Source organism: Carcharhinus amblyrhynchos, chromosome 11 (assembly GCF_965287045.1).
Source record: "Carcharhinus amblyrhynchos chromosome 11, sCarAmb.v2.hapA, whole genome shotgun sequence".
Classification (NCBI taxonomy): domain Eukaryota; kingdom Metazoa; phylum Chordata; class Chondrichthyes; order Carcharhiniformes; family Carcharhinidae; genus Carcharhinus; species Carcharhinus amblyrhynchos.
In genome coordinates this window covers 28421068-28444486 of record NC_137334.1, presented here as the reverse complement: position 1 = coordinate 28444486, position 23419 = coordinate 28421068, and the positions used below count along the sequence as shown (strand labels likewise).

Sequence of the window (23419 nt, the reverse complement as noted above, 5' to 3'; positions counted from 1 at the left end):
CTCAATTTTCAAAAGATTAAGAGGTAGTCTCATTTAGTTTCACATTATGTGCGATGATACTGTGTCTTTAAGAATTTTTAAAAATCATGTTTCTTGTAAGAGATTTGTTTAAAACTCAGCTCTATTTTACATGGTGCCGATTTGTCTGGAAAGCAAGCAGCTCAAATGTTCAGAATGCAGGATATTGGCTGATTGTAGCTAATGGTGTGCCTGACTAAACAGAGTTAATGCATTTTTGTTTATTTGGTTTTCCTGCCATGGTTTCAGAGTAGGGTTTTGATTAGATTGATTGACAGTCATAAGCTATGCTTACAGGGAAAAACAAGCAGTTACTGCCAGGTTCTGTAAGAAGCAACAGATTTCTCCCCCTCTCTCAAAGCTGCTGTTCGGGACCTGCTAGGAGAAATAGGTCTCTCTCTCTGTCTTTCTCTCCAGTGGTGTTCCAGCGGCTCGAGGATGTAGGCCAGTGTGTAACACAGTAGCCAATTTGCAGTTTATTTTTAAAACATTTAGTTTTCTTCAAAGCCAATTGGCTGCGGACCTTTGTAGGATGTGACAGGAACATAATATATGTAGAGCTGTTAGGAGAGTCTTCATCCCAACCTTATTCTCATTGGATAAACGCACACAGAGTGCAATAGGAACATTCCTTATACTTTTGGTCCAAACAACTTTTGTTCAAAAGTGTATCAATGCAGACATCTAAAGCACCCATCTCCTTCATTGCAAAATTACCGATCTTCTTAATGGCATGGGGAGTACGTCTTTTACAACTCACACCATGGCCGTGGTTGTGCACATTTATTGTATATTCCTCATAACCACCTCACTAATGATGGAACAGCTCTTTTTTTCTCTCCACCTTTCTTAGCAAGAACCATCTTATCAAGAAAACGTAGCTAATTTTGACATAGCAAACCACCATCAGCGGTAACATAATAATAACAACCAGACAATCATAGAATCCCTACAGTATAGAAAGAAGCCATTTGGCCTATCAAGTCCGTACCAACCATGATCCCACTCAGGCCCTATTCCCATAATCCCACACATTTACACTGCTAATCCCCCTGATACTCAGGTCAATTTTAACATGGCCAATCAACCTGACCCATACATCTTTGGATGTGTGAGGAAACCCATCTAGACATGGTGAGAAAGTGCAAACTCCACACAGACAGACAATGACCAAGGCTGAAATCGATTCTGGATCCTGGCACTGTGAGGCAGCAATGCTATGTACCACCCAATTTATCTCAATGATGTTGATTGAAGGACAAACATTGGCAAAGCGCTCTGCTTTTCTTTCGAAGAGTGCCATAGGATCCTGTGCGTCCATCTGAAAGAACAGATGTCTCACCTGAAAGATTGCACAGCAGAACCTCAGTATCGCACAGGCACGTCACCCTAGATTCCAAGACTTTCAAGTGGTACGTGAATCCATAACTCAAGTGAAAATCTCAACTACAAACTGACCCACATGCAACACTGAAGAATCTGACCTGAGTACCTTTATTCTGCAAGGAAAGCAGGCGAGCAAACTACCAAAGTTTTCATGTTACACTGCTGCTCCACACCACTACCTGTGGTGTCCCACTAGGATCTCTCCCTGGCCTCCTATTTCTCATCTATATGTCATGCATCGGTGACATGTGACAGTAGTGTATTAGTTTTTACATGTATGCTGATGAGAACCAGCTCTGCTTCACCACCCTCAATCCCATTACGGTTGCTAAATGATCAGATTGCTTACCTGACCCTCATACTGGATCAGCCGAATTTTTTCCAATTTAAGCGAGAAGACTGAAGCCATTTTCTTTGACACCTGCTCCAAACTCTGTTCCGTAGTCCCAGACTCCATCCCTCTCCCAAGCACCAATCTCATACTAAACCAGTCTAGGGTTCACAATCTTGGTATCATACTTGACCACGAGATGAGTTTCTGACTACATGTTTGCATAATCACTAATAAAACCAGTGTTACAGAGGCGGTAAATAAGGAATAATTTATTCTCGGAAAGAAGTAAATCTGTGTTATTCTTTACTGCAGAGAACTGTGGAGGCTGGGTCATGAGATATGTTCAAGGCTGAGTTAGTCAGGTTTTAATTAGTAAAGGAATCAAAGATTATGGAGCTAAGGCAGGAAAGCAGAGATGAGGTTATCATTTCAGATCAGTCCTGATATCAGAATGGCAGAGCAGACTCCACTGGCCAAATGGTCTACTTCTGTTCTTATGTCTTATGGTTTTGCCCTGCCTCAGGTCAACAGCTACTGAAATCCTCATTCATACCTTTAACATCTGGCTGGTCTTGCACATTCTATCCTATAATCTTGATGTTATCCAAACTCTGCTGCCCTTGTCTTACCTTGTCCTATCTCTTCTGTGCTGTCTGATCTGCAGTGGTCCCGGTCAAACAATATCTTAATTTTAAATTTCCCATCCTGTTTTCAAATACTTCAATGGTCTTTGTCTCTCCCCATCTCCAAGATTGCTTCCAGTCCCACAACTCTTCAACACATCTGCAATCCTTAATTACAGCTTCTGGAGAATCCCCACTTTTAATAACTTCAATATTAGAAGCTGTTCCTTCAGTTGCCTAAATTCTGGAATACCCTCCCTAAAACTCTCCGCCATGGTTTCCTTCTTAAAAGCATTCCTTTAAACCTATTTCTTTGACCAAGCTTATAACATCTGACTTTATGTGAATCACTGTCATACTTTATTTTAAAGTGTCCAAAGATGTGCGGGTTAGGTGGCTTGGCTATACTAAATTACCTCGGTGTCCAAAGATGTATAGGTTGGGTGAATTAGCGAGGGCAAACGTAGAGTTACAGGGATAGGATGGAGGGACGGCCTGAGAGTCGTGCAGATTTAATGGGCCGAATGCACCATAGGGATTCCATGATTCTATGTTCCTGTGAATTGGCTTGGGACGTTTTAATACGTTAAAAGCGCTAAACAAGTAGATCACTTAATGAATATAATTGAAGATTGTAGAGATCTAAGGCAACTAATGTAGACTAAGAAGTCACAAAATAGTAGGAAACCCGGCTGACACCGAGTCCGCTCCCGGTAAACTTCAACCCAAAGTTCAACCAACGATACAAGTGAAGAAATTGCACAAAAAGAATCGCAAACTCACGAGTTTATGTGCGTCTGTGTGTTTTTAAATGTTATACTTGCCTGCCCAGTTCCTCTGGTGCCAAGGTGTACTTAGTTGAGAAGGAGTCTGTCATGAAAGCGGTCCGGGTGTGGGTGAGTAACACTTGCTGCTTGCCCCTGTCCGCCATCCTCCGGCAACGACTCTCGCACATTTTTTTTCTCCACCCCCCACACCGCTCTAAACTTCTACCCACTGGACAACTGGCCGCTTCACAACTCGAAATGAGGACACACGACAGTGCGGCACCCTCCACTGCCTCCGCACACACGGATTTCTAAATGATCGCGCTTCTTCCGAAAACAGACAGCAGAACCCTCAGACGGACAACTTCCTTCTCTCGCCCAACAGGCAGTTACTCAGCAACAGCTCTCCTGCTCGAGAACGACGTAAGGACGAAGGTGGTCAGTGCGCGCAAATGTTGTCCTCCTGCGCCGATGGAGACAGGGCGCGTGTGGGCTTGCGCGTGCGCTCCTGGGGCGAAAGGGCGGGGCATGGGGTGCGCGTGCGCGTGCGCGCTCCTGGGGCGACGGGGAGCGTGCAGGAGCTCCTGAGGCCCGGCAGTTGCTGCAGGGTGCGCGCTATCGTTGTAAGTTTTTGAATTTTCCCGACGCGCCAGGCAAGCCAATGGACAGAACGAGAACGTCAGTGTTTAAAAATAAACTCGTTTAAAGTACCGTTTTCAAGAAAACGACTGCCGTACGTTCAAGTCCGGAAATGCAGGCGAGGGGAAATTACTGTTGTGTACAGGTTCGAACTTAGTACGGGGCGAGGTGAGGGCGGATAGCAAACTAAGGATTTTGCATTTTCCAGGATTTAGATGAGAAAATTTATTACACTTAATGGTTAACTTCATGAAATTATTGATTCGAATTGATTGATCATATAATATACAGAAGGTGATATTGGGCTCATGGCAGTTCTTTGGTGGAACTGCTAATTCTATCCTCGGCTCTTTTCCCATTTATCTTTTTTGCTCTCCCCGATTTTTTTAATGTTGCAACTGAATCTGCTTCCATCACCCTCTCAAACACTGCATTCCAGATTGCAACAACTTGCTGTGTAAAGTGGCTGAATTTAATGGTGGTGCGGTTTCACCGATGAGCCCAAAAGTGGGGAGCACTGCGGCCGCAATTTGTCAAGGCAGGCTGGACGCTATTGGGGTTCACTCTAGGGGGATGCCTGGTAACCAGAGGGCCGGTAGGTGAGGAAAACCACATAAGCGCTGAGGATTGGTGGAGGAGGAGAGACTGGGGATGGATGTTTGCACTAACGACCAGGTAAGTGGGTCTGCCGTGGCCACCGCTCTCCCAAAGGCCGGGTAGCCTGCTGCAGACAATGGTCTGTTTGAGGTTGTGTGGTTGCCCGAAGGCAAGAAGTGGGGGCATGGGGATGGCCCCAGTGAGATGCTCATCTCCATCAACAACATGCCGAAAACTCTGGAGAAGATGTCGTAGCTTCTCCGCTTCGGGGAAGTACTGGACAATGAAGAGTACTCTGTCCACCATGTCCTGTGTTTGTCTTCTGAGGAGGCCTTTCCCTGTGGCATATCAGAACTGTCGATCAATGAGTCGAGCGCCATATCCTGTTCTTATGAGGGCATCTTTCAGCATCAGGAGGTGTCTGTTGGGAGCAGATCCTGTGTGTATGGAAGGCTTGGCTTCTTTAATGTGTTTAGGGTGGAAGCTGGAAAAGTGGAGCATCGTGAGGTTGTCTGTGGGCTCGCGGTACAATGAGGTGCTGAGGTGACCATCCTTAATGGAGATGCGTGTGTCCAAGAATGCATCCAATTCCAGAGAATAGTCCATGGTGATGGAACTTGTCGATGTCATCATACAGTTGTTTCAGTGATTGTTCACCGTGAGTCCAAAGGAAGAAAATGTCATCAATGTTTCTAATGCATAGCATCAGTTGAAGGTCCTGTGCAGTGAAGAAGTCTTGTTTGAGCCTGTGCATGAAGATGTTGGCATATTGAGGTGCAAATTTGGTCCCCATGGCTGTTCCGTGTGTCTGGATGAAGAACTGTTGAAGGTGAAGACAATGTGGTCCAGGATGAAGCAGATGAGATATAAAATTGCATCTGGAAACTGGCAGTTGTCAGCGTGACAGCCCACATCATGACAGTCCAAGGACACCCAGGTGTCCTTTCTAGTCCCACCTTCCTGCACTTCGCCCTCAGCCCTATAGCTTACAGCACTTAAGGTGCAGATCCATGGACTGTTTAGAAGAGTTTAGAGTCTCTGCCTCTACCACCAATTCTAAACACCTATCACTCTCTGCACAAAAAAGTTCTTCCTCGTGTCCCTCAACACCTACTGCAACTTATCTCGAATCTATGTTCCATGGTTCTAAAATTCACTAAGGGAAACAATTTTACTACATCCACTCTATGACTGCCTCCAAACACAAGTCCATGTTATTACTTAATTACTGATACAATTCAAAAATAGCAGTGGCCTAATACTGAATACCATTGTTGAATTCCAGTCTGTGAAAGAACCATTTACATTTATTTTCTGCTTTTTGTCCCTTTAAATAAAAGAGGGAAAATGCCTGAAGATATAGAACCCTTAACAATATTGGCTAATATGGAGACAAGTAGGGGAAGCTGAGAATAAAATTGAGGGAACAGGAGGCAGATCTCATGGACAAGATGAACCCAGATAAGGTTGGTGGGGACATAAGTCAACGCTCCCACAGTGGGATAAGATGGTACACAATGCTTCCACTGTTCCATCTAAGTGGTAGAGATTGTGTATGGAAGCTGCTGTTGAAGGAGCCTTGGTGAGTCGCTGCAGTGTATCTTGGTGTATCTGCTGCCACTGTCTGGTGGTAGTGGAGGGAATGAATAATTAAGTTGGTGGATGGGGTGCCAGACAGGTGGACTGCTTTGTCCTGGATGATGATGAATTTCTTGAGTGTTGTTGAGGCTGCACTTATTAGGCAGGTGGACTTAATCTCACTGTTGACTTGCGCCTTGTAGATGATGGAGTCAGTCGATGAGTTACTCACAGATGAATGAACAGCCTTTGGCTTGCCGTAATAGCCACACTATTTAGATGGCTGATCCAGTTAAGGTTCTGGTCAGTGTTGATCTGAAGGATTTGATGGTAGATATTTCATTGATGCTAGTGCTGTTGAATGTCAAGGAGAAGTGGTTAGCTTCTCTATTGTTGGCGATGGTCATTGTCTGGGACTTGTGCGCCACAAATGTCACTTTCTATTTATCATCCCAAGCATGAATGCTATCTTGCTGCATTTGGGAACTGGCTGCTTCATTATCTGAAGAGTTGTGAATGGAACTGAGTACTGTTCAGCAAGCATTAAATTTACTGAGATAGCTTTCTTAAGGAAATAAACAAAAATAGGAACAAAAAATTAGAAGTTCTCAAATTTATATTTAACCTTATTTTCTATTCCTCTTTTCTCTAGGGATTGCAGTTGCATTTGTGGACATGAGAAAACCTATACAAATGTAAGTCTTTATTTTTTTCTGATTGATTGGCTGGAACATAGAACATTACAGCGCGGAACAGGCCCTTCGGCCCACAATGTTGCGCCGACCAGTCTTATTTTTAAAAAAAAACATTGACCCACTAATCTAAACCAATCCCTTTTCGTCCATAAACCTATCCACCAATCTCTTAAACGCCCCCAAACTAGGCGCATTTACAACTGCAGCAGGCAGGGCATTCCAGTCCCTCACCACCCTCTGGGTAAAGAACCTGCCCCTGACATCCGTCCTATAACTACCCCCCCTTAATTTACTGCCATGCCCCCTCGTGCTAGCTTTCTCCATCCGAGGAAACAGGCTATCACCATCCACCCTATCTAAACCTCTAATCATCTTATATGTTTCTATGTCTGGGAAATGGCAACCATTTCCCAGACCATGGTACTTTTCAACCAGTTGCTATGTAGTGTTCCCACAATGAGATTTACTGATTACTATCCAATCTTTTTCTCTGATCCTGTGTAGAAAGTGGCCATCCTCTTCTCACCATTTCCCTCTTCACAGCAAAATAAATCTCTGAACCCTATCACTCGGTACTAAAGTACGTTGTTATGGTATGTACATGTAATTTATGTTAACTACTTATGAGCAAAAAAGATTTTAAATAAAATAATAAATCAGCAAAGAGTAAATTTTTGCAACGGGTAAAACATAGAGGTTGAATATTTGCACCCATAATTTCTTCATTATGGGCATCTTGTCCTTTTTCGAAACTTAACTTTAGGTTTTAATCAAAAAGTTAGTATTTTTCATTTTCACCACCATTATAGAAACAAAGAAGATAGGTGCAGGAGTAGGCCATTCAGCTCTTTGCGCCTGCATCACCATTCAATATGAAGATGGTTGATCACGCACTTTTAGTGTCCCACTCCTGCTTTCTGTCCATATCCCTTGATCCCTTTAGCTACAAGGGCCACGTTCAGCTCCCCCTTGAACATACCTAATGAACCAGCCCCAACAACTTTCTGTGGTAGAGAATTCCACAGGTTCACAACTCTCTGATTGAAGAAGTTCTTCCTCATCTCAGTCGTGAATGGCTTGTCCCTTATTCTTAGACTGTGATCCCTAGTTCTGGGCTTCCCTAACATCGGGAACATTCTCCCCACATCTAGCCTGTCCAATCTCATCAGGATTTTATATGTTTCTATGAGACCCCCTCTCATCTTTTAAATTCCAGTGAGTACAAGCCCAGTCAATCCAGTGTCTCTTCATATGTCAGTCCTGCCATTGCAGGAATCAGTCTGGTGAACCTTCGCTGGATTCACTGAGTAGCAAGAATGTCCTTCCTCGGACTAGGAGACCAAAACTTCTCACGGTACTCAAGCTGCGGCCTCGCCAAGGCCCTGTATAACTGCAGCAAGACATCCTTATTCGTATACGCAAATCCTCTTGTTGTGAAGGCTAACATGCCATTAGTTTTCCTCACTGCTTGTTGTACCTGTATGCCAATCTTCAGCAACTGTTCCACCATGACACCATGCACCAGGTCATGTTGCACTTCTCCTTTTCCTAAACTGCCACCATTCAGATAATAATCTTCCTTCCTGTTTTTGCCACCAAAGTGGATAACCTCACATTTATCCACATTATATTGCATTTACCAAATATTTGCCCACTCAGCCAGCCTATCCAAGTCACCCTGCAGCCTCTTAGCACCCTCCCCATGGCACAAACTGCCACCCAGCTTAGTGTTGCCTGCAAATTTGGAGATACTGCATTCAATTCCTCCTTCCAAATCGTTAATGAATATTATGAATAGCTGAGGTTCCAGCCAGCACTGAATCTCGTGGTACCCCACTAGTCACTACCTGCCACTCTGAAAAGGACCCACTCTCTGCTTCCTGTCAGCCAACCAGTTCTCTATCCACGTCAATACATTAACTCCAATATCATGAGCTTTAATGTTGCTCACTAATCTCGTGTGGGATTTTGTCAAAAGCCTTTTGAAAGTCCAGATACACAACATCCGCTAGTTCACCCTTGTTCATGCTACTGGTCACATCCTCATAAAATTCCAGAAGATTTGTTATTCAACTAAGATGAGAACTCATTCAGATTTACTGTAGTTGATTCAAATCTTAAGATTTACTGGCAGTAGCTAAGTAGAAATGAAACCCAAAATTACCAGTATACAATATTGGTCTGAAGCAATAACAGAGGGTGATTCCCATTGAATAAAACTTCATTTTAGCTTCATGGCTCATTACTGAAATAACGTATTTATAGAATCAAAGAATTAAAGAATGGCTATAGCAGAGGAAGAGGCCATTTGGCTGATCATGCCATTGCTGGCTGTATGTGCGAGCAACAGAGCTAGTCCCACTCCTTTATTCAGCAGGTTCGATTTCCTTTAGAAATCCACGATTGAATCAGTCTCCACCACATTCTCTGGCACTGCATTTTAGGATAAGATCCTGCAATTACCTTAAATAAATGAAGTATTTGTTTGCAATTTCAATGGAATCAGCAGAGGGTCAGTTAAACCATTTGTCAAATCTTAGCAAAGAAATGCACTCATTTAGTGTCCAAGCCTCAAATGAGTTGGAGACAACAATCCCAGAATAGCAATGTTTTAAAATTATTTTGCTATATACTTGTATACCAGATAAAGCACTATTCTATGATTGAAATTTAAATATACTTCCTCTGCTCACAAAAATATTAACAAATTCATCAAGGCCCTATGTAATTGTAATGAAGCTTCGTTACTCTTGTATCCCTTTGCAATATAGGCAGAAATATTGGCTGCGATTCTCCCATCCTGCAGCTCTAAAAAATTAATGCAGTGGGCCAGGAGTGTTGCTTGTGGGGTGGGGTGAGGGTAATGCACAGGATCTGCTCTGCACCAGAAATCGGCGGGGAGGCGGGACTAGCATTTAAATGATATTGTGGGGGTTGCAGGGCTGGCCAGCAATTGGGAAGCTGACAGTGCAGGGTATAGAGTGTGCATGCATAGAGGCCCACTGGTTTCAGTCTCCTGGGTGAGAATAGGCCCCACCCACTGATCTATAATGATACTCAGTAGGAGTTCTAATCTGAACTCCCAATGAAAAAAACAGTGTGAATTACCCCCATTTTCACACAAATTCAACACTTCGAATTTTTTTGGGAGAATTCCGCCCATTATTTGCTTTCTTTCCGAATTGATTTCTGTACCTATAAGGGTTTGATGCAGAATAATGCCATTGCTGCAGATTTCATCCCATATTGAACGAAGCATTTCTTGGTTTCTGTCTCTTTGCTTGAACCACAATGACATTATGACATGACCATGATTAGCAATTCTTGGACAATGAGGATGCCACATAGAGATGGAAATTTGTGTACAAGGATACCCAGGATTTTCTCTGTTTAAACAATATTCTGCTTATTTACTTTTCCAACCAAAGCAGATAACTTCACATTTCTTCTCAGAGCAGGGAGTCTAGAAGAAATGTTTAATAGTAATGCTCAAAATCATTGATTTGATTTGAATGGCGGAGGGGTTAGTAACCAACGGATGTTGATTTAAGGTGATTTTTAAAAGAACCAAAAATGAGGAAACTATTTTGTCTTGCATTGTATATTGTTGTTCTCTAGAATAGGAACAGAGGAGGAGCAAGCCCATCAAGCTTGCTCTGCCATCCAAACAACATGACTGATTATCGACCTCCTTGCATTTTTTCATGGTATCCCCATTTCCCATGATGTCATTAGTAATTAGAAATCTATCAAATTCTGTCTTGATTGAGCTTCCACAGCCGTCTTAGGCAGTGAACTCCAAAGATTCACCATCCATCGGAGCCTAAGGGCTGGATCCGGGTGTAAGACGGATCTGAGCCCGGAACCCTCTGTGCAGCACACCCTATGCTTCTTTCCAGCTCTAATCCAATCCGCTCTGTGGGCGGGACTTAGCGCTGCCGGAATGAACGGAGGTCTGAATTGCGCACGCGCAGTTAGAAAAAAAATCTGAAGCAGCGCGCCCGGGCGCGAAAAAGAAAAACAGCAGAGAGAGCAGCGAGGAGGGGAGGATGGACCTGGGAGAATCTTGCAGACTGAAAATAATGTAGCATCTTCTTTGTGCTACCTAATTATCTATGGGAAAGGTAATTAAACTATAGTGTCCTAGTGAGCAATTAGTGAGCTGTATAATACATTTGTGATCTGTAGCTGGATTGTTGATGTCCCTGTAGCCACGAGCCAGGTGCTGAAATGTTCAGAGTTATGTGGTGAACTTGGAAGAATTGTCCCTGTGGTGGAACTTGGTTGGAAATAAGATTCAAGGAGATTATTAAATCTGGGAAATCAACCATAGTGAAAAGAAGTTTGTATTGGCAACTCTTCTCTCACATTCCATGGCAGATGTGCCCCTACTTATGAATGTGATTTGTATGAACGTTGGGTGCAGCTAATCTGCCTCTGGAGCAGCCTTGGATCTTTTCTTTCATCTTGTTTTCATTTGAACATTGCACAGAATTAGAGGAATTCCCTTTGGAAGATAATGCTAAAATTATAATCGCAAGAACTAAAAACCTGACAGTCAAAAATTTGGCAAAGTTTTTCAAAATATATAACCCCCCCCCCCCATCCATATTTTGAAATATTTTCCCAATTTTTTTTGGTGGGTTCTTCCAGGGTGGTTAGCAGGGGAGTCTGCAAAGGATGGTTGAGGAGATGGGCTTCAGAGGTTCCCCTGCAGAATAGGAATCGGCTTCAGAGTTTTATTCTGCAGATCGCTTACAGCGCAGATGCGGAACAGACCAGAAGAAAGTAAAGTGGTATTTGGCGGTAGAGTTGGGCACGCGGTTCATTAAATCAATTTAAATGCATGCTAATGCATTTAAATCGTCAGGCCGCCCGATTTGGGCATGGACTAGATCCGTGCCCGAATCGGGTGTCGGTAAAGCCATGATCTGCTTGGATTCGGGTGCAGATCGCGTTAAAGGCCTGACACCCGAATTTACTGCGATTTCACGGCCCTCTGAGTGAAGAAATTCCTCTTAAACTCCTTCTTAAATAGCCTGCTCTGTATTCTGAGACTGTGTTCCTGATTCTAAATTCACCAGCCAGGGGAATCATCCTATCTGCATTAACACCATCACATCTGATGAGAATTTTGTAAGTTTTAATGAGATCATCTCATTCTTCAAACTCAACATCCCACATAAAACGTACCTACTGCTCTATTGCCTGTCCACACTTTGGAAAATCAGATCACAGGGCTGTGCTTCTGCCCCCAGTTTACAAGCAAAAACTGAAGCGGGAGGTCAGTCACCAGTGGAGTGCCCCAGGGACCTGTTCTAGGACCCTTGCTGTTTGTCATTTTCATAAATGACCTAGATGAGGAAGTGGAGCTGATGACACGAAGGTCGGTGGTGTTGTGGATGGTCTGGAAGGATGTCAAAAGTTGCAGCAGGACATAAGTAGGATGCAGGACTGGGAGGAGAAGTGGCAGATGGACTTCAACGCGGATAAATGTGTAGTCGTCCATTTTGGCAGAACCAGTGGGATGAACGAGTACGCTATCAAGGGCAGGAGTCTTAGTAGTGTTGAAGAGCAGAAGGATCTTGGGGTCCGGGTCCACAGGACTCTTAAATCGGCCTCGCAGGTGGAGGATGTGGTCAAGAAGGCGTATGGTGTACTGGCCTTCATTAATCGAGGGATTGAGTTTAGGAATCGGGAGGTAATGCTGCAACTTTATAAGACCCTTGTCAGGCCTCACTTGGAGTACTGTGCGCAGTTCTGGTCGCCTCACTATAGGAAGGACGTAGAAGCTATTGAAAGGGTACAGAGGAGATTTACAAGGATGTTGCCTGGACTGGGAGGCATGCCTTATGAAGTTAGGTTGAGGGAGCTGGGACTCTTTTCCCTGGAGAGACGAAGGTTGAGAGGCGACCTGATAGAAGTTTATAAAATGTTGAGAGGAATAGATAGGGTGGATTCTCAGAGGCAATTTCCCCGGGTTGAAATGGTCGCTACGAGAGGACACAGATTGAAGGTGCGGGGAGGCAAGTACAGAAGTGATGTTAGAGGTAAGTTTTTCACTCAGAGGGTGGTGAGTGAATGGAATCGGCTGCCGTCAGTGGTGGTGGAGGCGAACTCGCTGGGGTCTTTTAAAAGACTTCTGGATGAGTATATGGGATTTAATGGGATTGGGGGTTATAGATAGGTCTGTGGATTGGTAGGTGTTGATGTGATCGGCGCAACTCGTGGGCCGAAGGGCCTGTTTGTGCTGTAGTGTTCTATGTTCTTAAACCATAAAGAAAAGGGACAATACTGGACAAATCTAGAGTCCCAGGCTAACCACACGAATATACACCAATTATGGCAAAATCTACATAATAAAACAGGCTACAAGATGAAGGCTTGTAGAATCACTGGCAACAATGCACCCCTCCCCAACGAGTTCAACGCATTCTATGGCCGTTTTGAGCAAGAGGTCAGTGAGAGGATGACATCTCTCCTGAAAACCTTGGCCGAAATGGTATCTGAGGTCACCATCGCAGACATCAGATCAGGCTTCTTGAAAGTTAACCCACAGAAAGCAACTGCCCAAATGGAATAACCTGATGAGCACTCAGTTCCTGTGGGAACCAGTTGGTTGGGTGTATTCATGGACCTCCTTAACATCTCCTTACACTGATCTGAGGTCCCTACCTGCTTCAAGAAGACAACCCCATCTAGCGTCTACCAAAGAGACGCGAGGCAGCATGCCTTAATGTCGACTGCCCGGTAGCTCTGACATCGATCATCGTGAAGTGCTTTGAAAACTAATCATGGCATACATCAACTCCATTCTCCCAGCTTGCCTGGATCCACTCTAGCTCTCCAATCGCCACAACAGGTCCACAGCAGATACTATCTCCCTGCCCAACACTCAACCCTGGAACAGCTGGATAACAAGAACACTTATGTCAGACTCCTGTTTATTGACTACAGCTCAACCTTCAACACCATTATTCGACAAAATACATCTCCAAATTCCATGACATGGGCTCAATTCCTCCCTCTGTAACTGGATCCTATACCTCCTAACCCACAGACCCCAATCAATAAGGGTAGGCAAAGACCTCTCCTCCATGATTATTGTTAACACCAGTGCTCCTTACTATATTCCTTATACACTTATGACTGTACAATATTAAATATCACTAGTTGTTTTCATGAGACATTGCTCAAGGTAGATAAATGGGTATGCTTCTTTATCCCATGTATTATACATTATCAGAGCTACTGATTGTCATTTGATCAACTAAGTTAAGCTACGTTTTAATTATAGAGCAATGTGGAAAAACTTCCGGAAAATACTGTGCAACTTGTGGGAATAAACTCATTCTAAATGTGAAAACTGTAATGTTCTAATCTTGTTCTTGGTTGTGATTCTTACTCAAAAATAAAAAGATGTGATTTGCACATGTAGAGCCCAATTCTCCCATCGTGACCCACAACTTTTTTGGCGGGTCAGGTTGGGAGAATCTCATTGTCGGTCTTTTTCCAGGATTTGTGCATGCACTGGGAACGCATGCACATCTCCCAGAGCTGAGAACATTCACAGTCCAGACCATTCTGGAAACTGGCAGAAAATGAGATAAGTGATTTGAATTTTTTTAATGTATTTTAAACACATTTTGCACATCATTATCAGGAACGTGCTGGTCCCGATAAAATCTCCTACCCTGCCTGGAGTACTTCATTCCAGCAGGGTTTAGAATAGCTCCCCACATTCAGGGGACTAGCGTGAGACCCCGCTTGAATGAAGGGGGGGACGATCAGGGCCCCCCAGGGAATCAGGCTGTGGTGGGGGGGCGGGGCGTAATCTTCTCTGGGCATGGGCACCCTGGCAGTGCCAGCCTGTGCCCCCGACACTGCCCAAGAAGCAAAGTGCCCATGTGCAGGGGGCACCTTGGAACTGCCCAGCAAGCATTGGGCAGTGACAAGGGGACAGGGCCTACTGTGGACAGGGCCTAGGGGTGATTGGTGGGGGTGGAGGGTCCCACTACCACTTTGCACAGGTATCGGTCTGGGCTGGATGGAGACCAGCGATCGGAGTGGGCCTGGGGGTGTGATCTGCCGCGACGAGTGTCTGACCCCTGGGGAGGGGATCGCCTCTGTTGGGGAGTGGGTTGGACATCAGGGCAGGGGGGTGTCGGGGCTGGCCTGGGAATTGTTGTGGGGGCTGGAGGAGCAGCACTGTGGGGGTCTCAGGCTGGCCAGTGATTGAGCTGGCCAGCAAACAGGGAGACTGACGCATCGGGGCCACTGCACAGAGTGTGGAGCCATCAGCCTCTGGCGCAAATGGGCCCTGCCCTCTGGGTTTTTAGTGAGATTCACAATTGTGACCTCTGCATTGCACAAAGTGGGGAGATTCAGATCTGAAGCTGCACTGAGAAAACAGTTGCAATCCAGAACAGTTTTCCCACCAATTCAGCGCTTTTGGGAAAATCACCCCCATAGATTCAAACAACAATAGATTTATTCTAAGAGCTCTGGCCCATACAGAGTAAAAGCTGAAAGTAAAACAGCAGCCTGTGCAACACCATCGTCATGTCACCATCAAAATCATGTGATCAGCTCTTTAAGCAATCTGCAACCACTTACAAATATAATATCCCTTCCCCCTTTTCCTTCTGTGGTCTTGACAACAAATTACTACAAAGTTGTACATAGGATCAAGAATATTCTTGACACAGTAGTATACATCGTTAATCATTATATACAATCAATAAGAAAGTTGATCGGGAGGATGCCTATTCTTCTTGTATATAACATTTTGTAATTTAGTTATCCTTGACCCTAGAAGTATTATTTGGAGTTTCAGTCGACACTTCTTGTCTTGGAACTAATTCTACCTCATTCTCACATGGTATAGTAGTGAAGACACAATCAGGCAACTCAGATTCAACTAAATCTTCAATAGTATTATTCACAGCACCAGTGGTACTTCTGAAGGCGACTTTGAGAAATCATTTCAAAAAGGTAACAGTTGGTTCACATGGCATTACCAAACTATTTCACCTTTGGCTTGACCTGTTTTTACTAAAACTATGGCTGGTCCCCCTATCTCATTCATGGCAGAATCATGCCCTAACACACACATCTCTTTTTTGGAATAAGCATTTTTTTGCCCTCACTTCTTGTCAGCAACTTAAGATGGTTATTGACACTCTACTAAGCGTGAAGTTTCTGGGAGTAGTAACAAATTAAATATAGTTTTCAACTTTTAAGAGTAGCAATGCAGGTGAACTTTGGGTAATCACGTGAGTAAAGTAAGATATATATAAGAAATTATTATCGTCACAGAAGATGCCAAAAGCTATTCGTATGATGTAATAATGAACTTTGCTCTCTTGAAGCTTTTAAAGAATGTTTCAAAAATTGTACGAATCTTTCAGATACTATAGTGGTTAACAGATGATAAGGTGCAAATTTCATATGCAGTTTTTGATAATCCTTAAACTGTTGTGAAGTAAACTCTGGCCCATTATCGCTAACAATCTGGTCCCATTTATCACATCTTGCAAAAAAATTTATCTAGTTTTTCAATAGTTTATTCAGTTGAAGTAAATCTCATGATAACTTCTAGCCATCTTGGGTTAACACAGTAAGAAGTCTCACTACACCAGGTTTAAGTCCAACCAGTTTATTTGATAGTAATCCCACAAGCTTTCAGAAATGGCATACCTTCATCAAGTGTGTGGAAGGTTCTGATCAGAGAAGGGCGTATAAAGACACACACAGTTTACAGAATACTGGTCAGAATGCAAGTCTTTACAGCTAACCTGCTGTTTAAGTCTTAAAAATGCAGACAACGTGAGTGGAGATGGCATTAGCGTGGGATGAAGAGACGTGTATTGTCTCCGGACAGGACAGTAAGTGAGATTTTACAAGCCCAGGCAAGTCATGGGGTTTACAGACAGTGCGACATGAACCCCAGATCCTGGCTGAGGCCATGCTCATGTGTGCGGAACTTGGCTATCGGTCTCTGCTCAACAACTCTGTGCTGTCGTGTGTCGTGAAGGCCGCCTTGGAGAACACTTACCCGAAGATCTGAGACCGAATGCCCGTGTCCGCTGAAGTGTTCGCCAACAGGAAGGGAACGGTCTTGCCTGGTGATTGTCAAGCGATGTTCATTCATCCGTTGTCGTAGTGTCTGCATGGTCTCCACAGTGTACCATTTTTTCGGACATCCTTCCTCAGAAGACAAACACGAGACATGGTGTACAGAGTACCCTTCGTCATCCAGTACGTCCCTGGAGCGGAGAAGCTACGACATCTTCTCCGGAGTCTTCAACACATCATTGATGAAGACGATCATCTTGCTAGGGCCATCCCCACACCCCCACTTGTCTTCAAACAACCGCACAACCTCAAACAGACCGTTGTTCGCAGCAAACTACCCAGCCTTCAGGAGAACAGTGACCACAACACCACACAACGCTGTCACAGCAACCTCTGCAAGACATGCCGGATCATCGACATGGATGACATCATCTCACGTGAGAACACCATCCACCAGGTACACGGCACATACTCTTGCAACTCAGCCAATGTTGTCTACCTAATACGCTGCAGGAAAGGATGTCCCGAAGCATGGTACATTGGGGAGACCATGCAGACGCTACAACAACGGATGAATGAACATCATTCGACAATCACCAGGCAAGACTGTTCCCTTCCTGTTGATGAACACTTCAGCGGTCATGGGCATTCGGTCTCTGATCTTCTGGTAAGCGTTCTCCAAGGCGGCCTTCACGACACAGCGCAGAGTCGCTGAGCAGAGACTGATAACCAAGTTCTGGACACATGAGGACGGCCTCAACCGGGATCTGGTGTTCATGTTGCACTATCTGTAACTCCCATGACTTGCCTGGGCTTGTAAAATCTCACTTACTGTCCTGTCTGGAGACAATACACATCTCTTTAACCTATGCTAATGCCAACTCCACTCACATTGTCTGCATCTTTAAGACTTGAATAGCAGGTTAGCTGTAAAGACTTACATTCTATTCAGTATTCTGTAAACTGTGTGTGTCTTTATATGTCCTTCTCTGAGCAGAACCTTCCACACACCTGACGAAGGAACACCTTTTCTGAAAGTTTGTGAGATTACTATCAAATAAACTGGTTAGACTCTAACCTAGTGTTGCGAGACTTCTTATTGTGTTTACCCGAGTCCAACGCCGGCATCACTACATCATCACCTCGGGTTATGCAGAACTGGACCAGCCAAATTTACATGCAAACACTGCAATGGCATTTTAGGCCATTCCGAAGAGCACAAAGGAGCCAATGGTGGTGTATTTCTTATTTGTGCACAAGACCGCTTTTTCTTCAATTGAACACCCAAACCCGGCCACTAAAAATAACTAAGTGCTAATTCTTTCATCTGGACGACACCAGAATGTTCTTCGTGTAGTTAGTTGTTCAAGAATTTTTCCACACAGACTAGGAGGAGTGATCACTCAGATTTCCAACAATAGACACCCATCTTCAACTCAAGCTTTCTTGACATATATGGTTTCAAATGATGCATTCCAGCTGTCTTTCCTTTCAATACCTTATCTATCACCTTCCCTATCACAGGATAATTTCTGGTATGTCTCTGAACTCCAGAAGCTGTTACAGATTCAATAATTACCGGCAAAATAAAGAATATCAGCAAAACTAGTTGGTGGTATCTGCTCAATCTAAGCATGATAATACATCACCATCAGCCTTGCACTCTGATTGACAATACTTTATTATAGGAGTGTGCAGACAAGATTCGTGATCATATTTGCAATTGGCTAGCAGCTAATGATGATGTGCATTTATAAAGCCCAAAAATAGCAGTTATGGCTCAATGATCAGTCAATTTATATGCCAAAAATTATACTCAATGCTTTTTTCCTTACTGAGCATTGTTAGATTCAGCACTAGTCAGAGTATGTGAAGCAAAAGCAATTGTTCATTCGTCTCCCAAAGACATGATATGTGAAATGACTGCCCCTCTCCATAAGGTAAAGGGTCACAAGCAAGCAGTAATGGTAGCTTTGGATTAAAATTAATCAATACTTCAGACTTCTGCAAAGTATTTTTGACATCCTTGAATGCTTCCTCACATTCATTTGTCCAGTCCCATGGCAATTTCCCATAGTAATTTATGCCATAGCTTCAATAATATAACTAAGTTTGGAACAAATTTGACCTAATTTCATAATCTAGAAAGAACCTCAATTGTGTCACATTCACTGGACATGATGCTTCTCAAATAGCATCCATCTTTTTAGGTGCTTTAAGTTTTATTGTAATCCTTTACTATAAATAATGTGACCCAAATATTGAACTCGTGTCTGGAAAAAGTCACACTTTTCTTCCTTTAAATGCACATCATGTACTTGAAGACATTCCAATGCTGCTTCCAAATTATTCAAGTGCTCTTGTTTACTGGACTTTGTAATTAGAATATCATTCAGGTAATACTGTATACCAGAGAGACCATTTAAAATTTGATCCATCGACCTTTGGAAAAGGGCTGATGTGAATGTTATTCCAAAAGGCACTCTTTTCTAATGTAATAGGCCCAAATGAGTGATGATGGTCAGAAATGGTTACAATTCAACAGCTGCATTCATCTGTAAAATGCTTGTGAAAGATCAATCTTGCTGAATTGCTGCCGGCCTGGTAACCCAGCAAACAAATTTTCAATTAAAGAAAGCGGATATTGATCAGCACACAACACTGTGTTTATGGTTATTTTAAAGTCACCACAAATATGAACTGAACCATCTGGTTTCATGACAGATAAGATAGCGATAGCCCAGTCACACATTGTAACTGGCTCTAACACACCAGCGTTAACAAGTCATACTAATGCTTCTTCAATCTTGGATGAATTGCAGAATACTTTCACCTTTCACTTGATTCCTTCTATAAAATATCTCAAATATCCTTGCGCTAACAACCTAGCGGGGAGAGATTTGATCGTGCAGTTTGGGTGGATTCACACTAAAGGCAGGGGGTGGACTCCACAGCAGTAGGTCAGGGAGTATAGAAACGGTGGAGAACTCAGTGACTGCATCCAATAAAGCTAAGAAAAATAAAACACAGGGAGAGGGTAGAAAACATGTCAGGACAGATTGTCTGATGTGTGTTTGCTTTAACACACAGTGTATGACAGGTAAGGCGGATAAACTTAAAGTGTGGATTACTACATGGAACTATGATGTTGTGGCAATTACGAGACTTGGATGAAAAAACTGGCAGCTTAGCATTCCAGAACTTAGATGTTTCAGGCGAGATAGAGGAGGTGACAAAAGAGCTGGGGATGTTGCTTTACTGATTAGGGAGAATATCACAGCTATACAGAGCGAGGACATCTTGGTAGGATAATGCAGTGAGGCTATATGGGTAGAACTCAGGAAAAGGAGTACTGCAATCATACTGTTGGGAGTGGTACTACAGACCTCCCAACAGCCAGTGTGAAGTGGAGGAACTGATATTCAACTTCTCCAACATAGATTGGGATTCCTTTTGTGCCAGGGGTTTGGACAGGGTAGGATTTGTTCAATGTGTCCAAGAGTGCTTTTTGAGACAATATGTAGATAATCCAACTTGGGAAGGGGTTATCTTAGACCTGGTTGTGGGAAACAAGCCCGACAATGATTTATGTCTTAGTGGGGAATCATTTTGGGTATGCTAAGGCTTTTTACTCTTATGTGAAAAATAAAAGAATGATCAGGGTGAGGTTAGGGCTAGTCAAAGATAGTAGTGGGAACTTGTGTATGGAGTCAGAAGAGATAGGAGGGGTGATGAATGAATACTTTTCTTCAGTGTTTACCAAGGAGAGGGGCCATTTTTTGAGGATGACTGTGTGATACAGGCTGATAGGAGGAGTAGATGTTCTGAGGGAAGATATATTAGCAATTTTGAAAAACCTGAGGGTTGCCAAGTACCCTGGACCAGATGGGATATATCCTAGGATTCTTTGGGAGGCAAGGCAGAGATTGCAGAGCCTTTGGCTTTGCTCTTTGGGTATTCATTGTCCACGGGGATTGTGACAGAGGACTAGAGAGTGGCGAATGTTGTTCCTCTGTTCAAGAAAGGAAATAGGAATGACCCTGATAATTATAGGCCAGTCAGTCTTACTTTGGTGGTCAGTAAATTAATGGAAAAGGTCCTGAGGGTTAGGATTTATGATCATTTGGAAAGATGCAACTTAATCCAGGATAGTCAACACGAATTTGTGAAGGGTAAGTCTTGCCCCACAAATTTGATTGAATTCTTTGAGGGGGTAACTAAGTGTGTAGATGAAGGTAGAACAGTTGATGTGGTATACATGGATTTTATTAACGCATTTGATAAGGATCCCCATGGTCACCTCATGAAGAAAGGAAGAAGGTGTGGGATAGAGGGAAATTTGGGCGATTAGCTAAGTAACTTCTATGTCATAGAAAGAAGTCTCACAACACCAGATTAAAGTCCAACAAGTTTATTTGATAGTAAACCCACAAGCTTTTGGAACACTGTTCCTTCGTCAGGTGAGTGGAGAGTTCTGTTCACAAACAGGGCATATAAAGGCACACACTGTTTACAGAATACTGATTAGAATGCGAGTCTTTACAGCTAATCTGCTATTCAAGTTTTAAAGGTGCAGACAGTGTGAGTGGAGATAGCATTAAGCATAGGTTAAAGAGATGTGTATTGTCTCCAGATAGGACAGTAAGTGAGATGTTGCAAGTTCAGGCAAGTCACGGGGGTTACAGATAGTGTGACATGAACCCAAGATCCCGGTTGAGGCCGTCCTCGTGTGCGGAACTTGGCTGATAGTCTCTGCTCAGCGACTCTGCGCTGTCGTGTGTCATGAAGGCCACCTTGCGGAGTGCTTACCCGAAGATCAGAGGCCGAATGCCTGTGACTGCTGAAGTGTTCGCCGACAGGAAGGGAACAGTCTTGCCTGGTGATTGTCGAGCAGTGTTCATTCATCCGTTGTCGTAGCGTCTGCATGGTCTCCCCAATGTACCATGCTTTGGGACATTCTTTCCTGCAGTGTATTAGGTACGTTGGCCGAGTTGCACGAGTATGTACCATAAACCTGCTGGATGGTGTTCTCATGTGAGATGATGTCATCTATGTCGATGATCCAGCATGTATTGCAGCGGTTGCTGTGGCAGGATTGTGTGGTGTTGTGGTCACTGTTCTCCTGAAGGCTGGGTAGTTTGCTGCGAATAGTGATCTGTTTGAGGTTGTGCAGTTGTTTGAAGGCAAGAAGTGGGGTGTGGGGATGGCCCTGCCAAGATGTTCGTCTTCATCAGTGACATGTTGAAGACTCCAGAGAAGATGTTGTAGCTTCTCCGCTCCGGGGAAGTACTGGATGATGAAGGGGTACTCTGTCCACCATGTCCCGTGTTTGTCTTCTGAGGAGGTTGGTGTGGTTTTTCGCTGTGGCACATTAGAACTGTCGATCAATGAGTTGAGCGCCAAATCCTGTTCTTATGAGGGCATCTTTCAGCATCTGGAGGTGTCTGTTGCGATCCTCCTCATCTGAGCAGATCCTGTGTATACAGAGGGCTTGTCCATAGGGGATGGCTAACATGTTTAGGGTGGAAGCTGGAGAAGTGGAGCATCGTGAGGTTATCTGTGGGCTTGTGAGGATGCTGAGGTGACCATCCTTGATGGAGATGCGTATGTCCAAGAATGCAACCAATTCTGGCGAATAGTCCATGGTGAGTCTGATGGTCGGATGGAACTTGTTGATGTCATCATATAGTTATTTCAGTGATTGTTCACCATGAGTCCAAAAGGAAGAAAATGTCATCAATGTATCTAGTGTGCAGCATCATTTGGAGGTCCTGTGTGGTGAAGAAGTCTTGTTCGAGCCTGTGCATGAAGATGTTGGCATATTGAAGTGTGAATTTGGTCCCCATGGCTGTTTTGTATGTCTGGATGAAGAACTGTTTGTTGAAGGTGAAGACATTGTTGTCCAGGATGAAGCGGATGAGTTGTAAAACTGCATCTGGAAACTGGCAGTAGTCGGCATTGAGTACTGAGGCAGTTGCAGCAATGCCATCACCATGGGGGATGCTGGTGTAGAGCGCCGAGACATCCATTGTGACGAGGAGTGCCCCTGGTTCAACTACCCCATGTGTGCTGAGTTTCTGTAGGAAGTCCATAGTGTCACGACAAAAGCTGGGAGTTCTTTGTACAATAAGTATCAGGATGGCTTTTGACGTAGCCAGAGAGGTTCTCTCACAGGGTCCCATTGCCTGATACGATGGGATGGCCAGATGTGTTTGCCTTGTGTATCTTTGGGAGGCAGTAGAGATCTCCAACACGGGGAGTACATGGGATGAGAGCACGGAGGGTGCTCCGAAGGTGTTGTGAGACTTCTTACTGCATTTACCCCAGTCCAACGCCGGCATCTCCACATCATGACTACCATCGACACTGCAAACTGCCGTCTCCAAGAGGAGAGGATCTCCAAATAGATCGTGCATATCGACACAGACATCAAGTTTTTATGAAGATGCAAGAAAGCAGACAAGATACCGAAAGGACTACAAATCACGAACCCACTCAGGTCAACCTATAACACAGACTACGTTGAGAGATTTTGCTGTCGCACGTCTTTCACACTGCTCAACCACAACATACACCAGCTCTACAGCAAACACCGCATCCTGGGAACCACGATAGAATTCATACTCTTAACTTGTGCTCAGGACGCAGGCCAGCTGTGAAACTCTGCCAAGCAGATGAGACAAAGAAACTACATCATCTACACAC

General features: G+C 43.9%; 1 protein-coding gene and 1 long non-coding RNA gene across 2 annotated transcripts in view; one reads left to right on the top strand and one right to left on the bottom strand.

Moving 5' to 3' along the window:
* LOC145350000 (serine/threonine-protein kinase 17B-like) overlaps positions 1 to 3616 on the bottom strand; it is a 30759-nt gene extending 27143 nt beyond the window's left edge. Inside the window, exon 1 of the mRNA XM_080198798.1 lies at positions 3186 to 3616. Coding sequence (XP_080054924.1) covers positions 3186 to 3316 — 131 coding nt within the window. The 5' untranslated portion in view covers positions 3317 to 3616. The remainder of the gene's footprint in view (positions 1 to 3185) is intronic.
* Positions 3617 to 3673: 57 nt separating this feature from the next.
* On the top strand, positions 3674 to 7210 carry LOC145349999 (uncharacterized). Its single transcript, XR_013888154.1, has 3 exons — positions 3674 to 3751; positions 6595 to 6637; positions 7142 to 7210. It is a non-coding gene; the product is annotated as an uncharacterized LOC145349999 (long non-coding RNA).
* The last annotated feature ends 16209 nt before the right edge of the window (positions 7211 to 23419 follow it).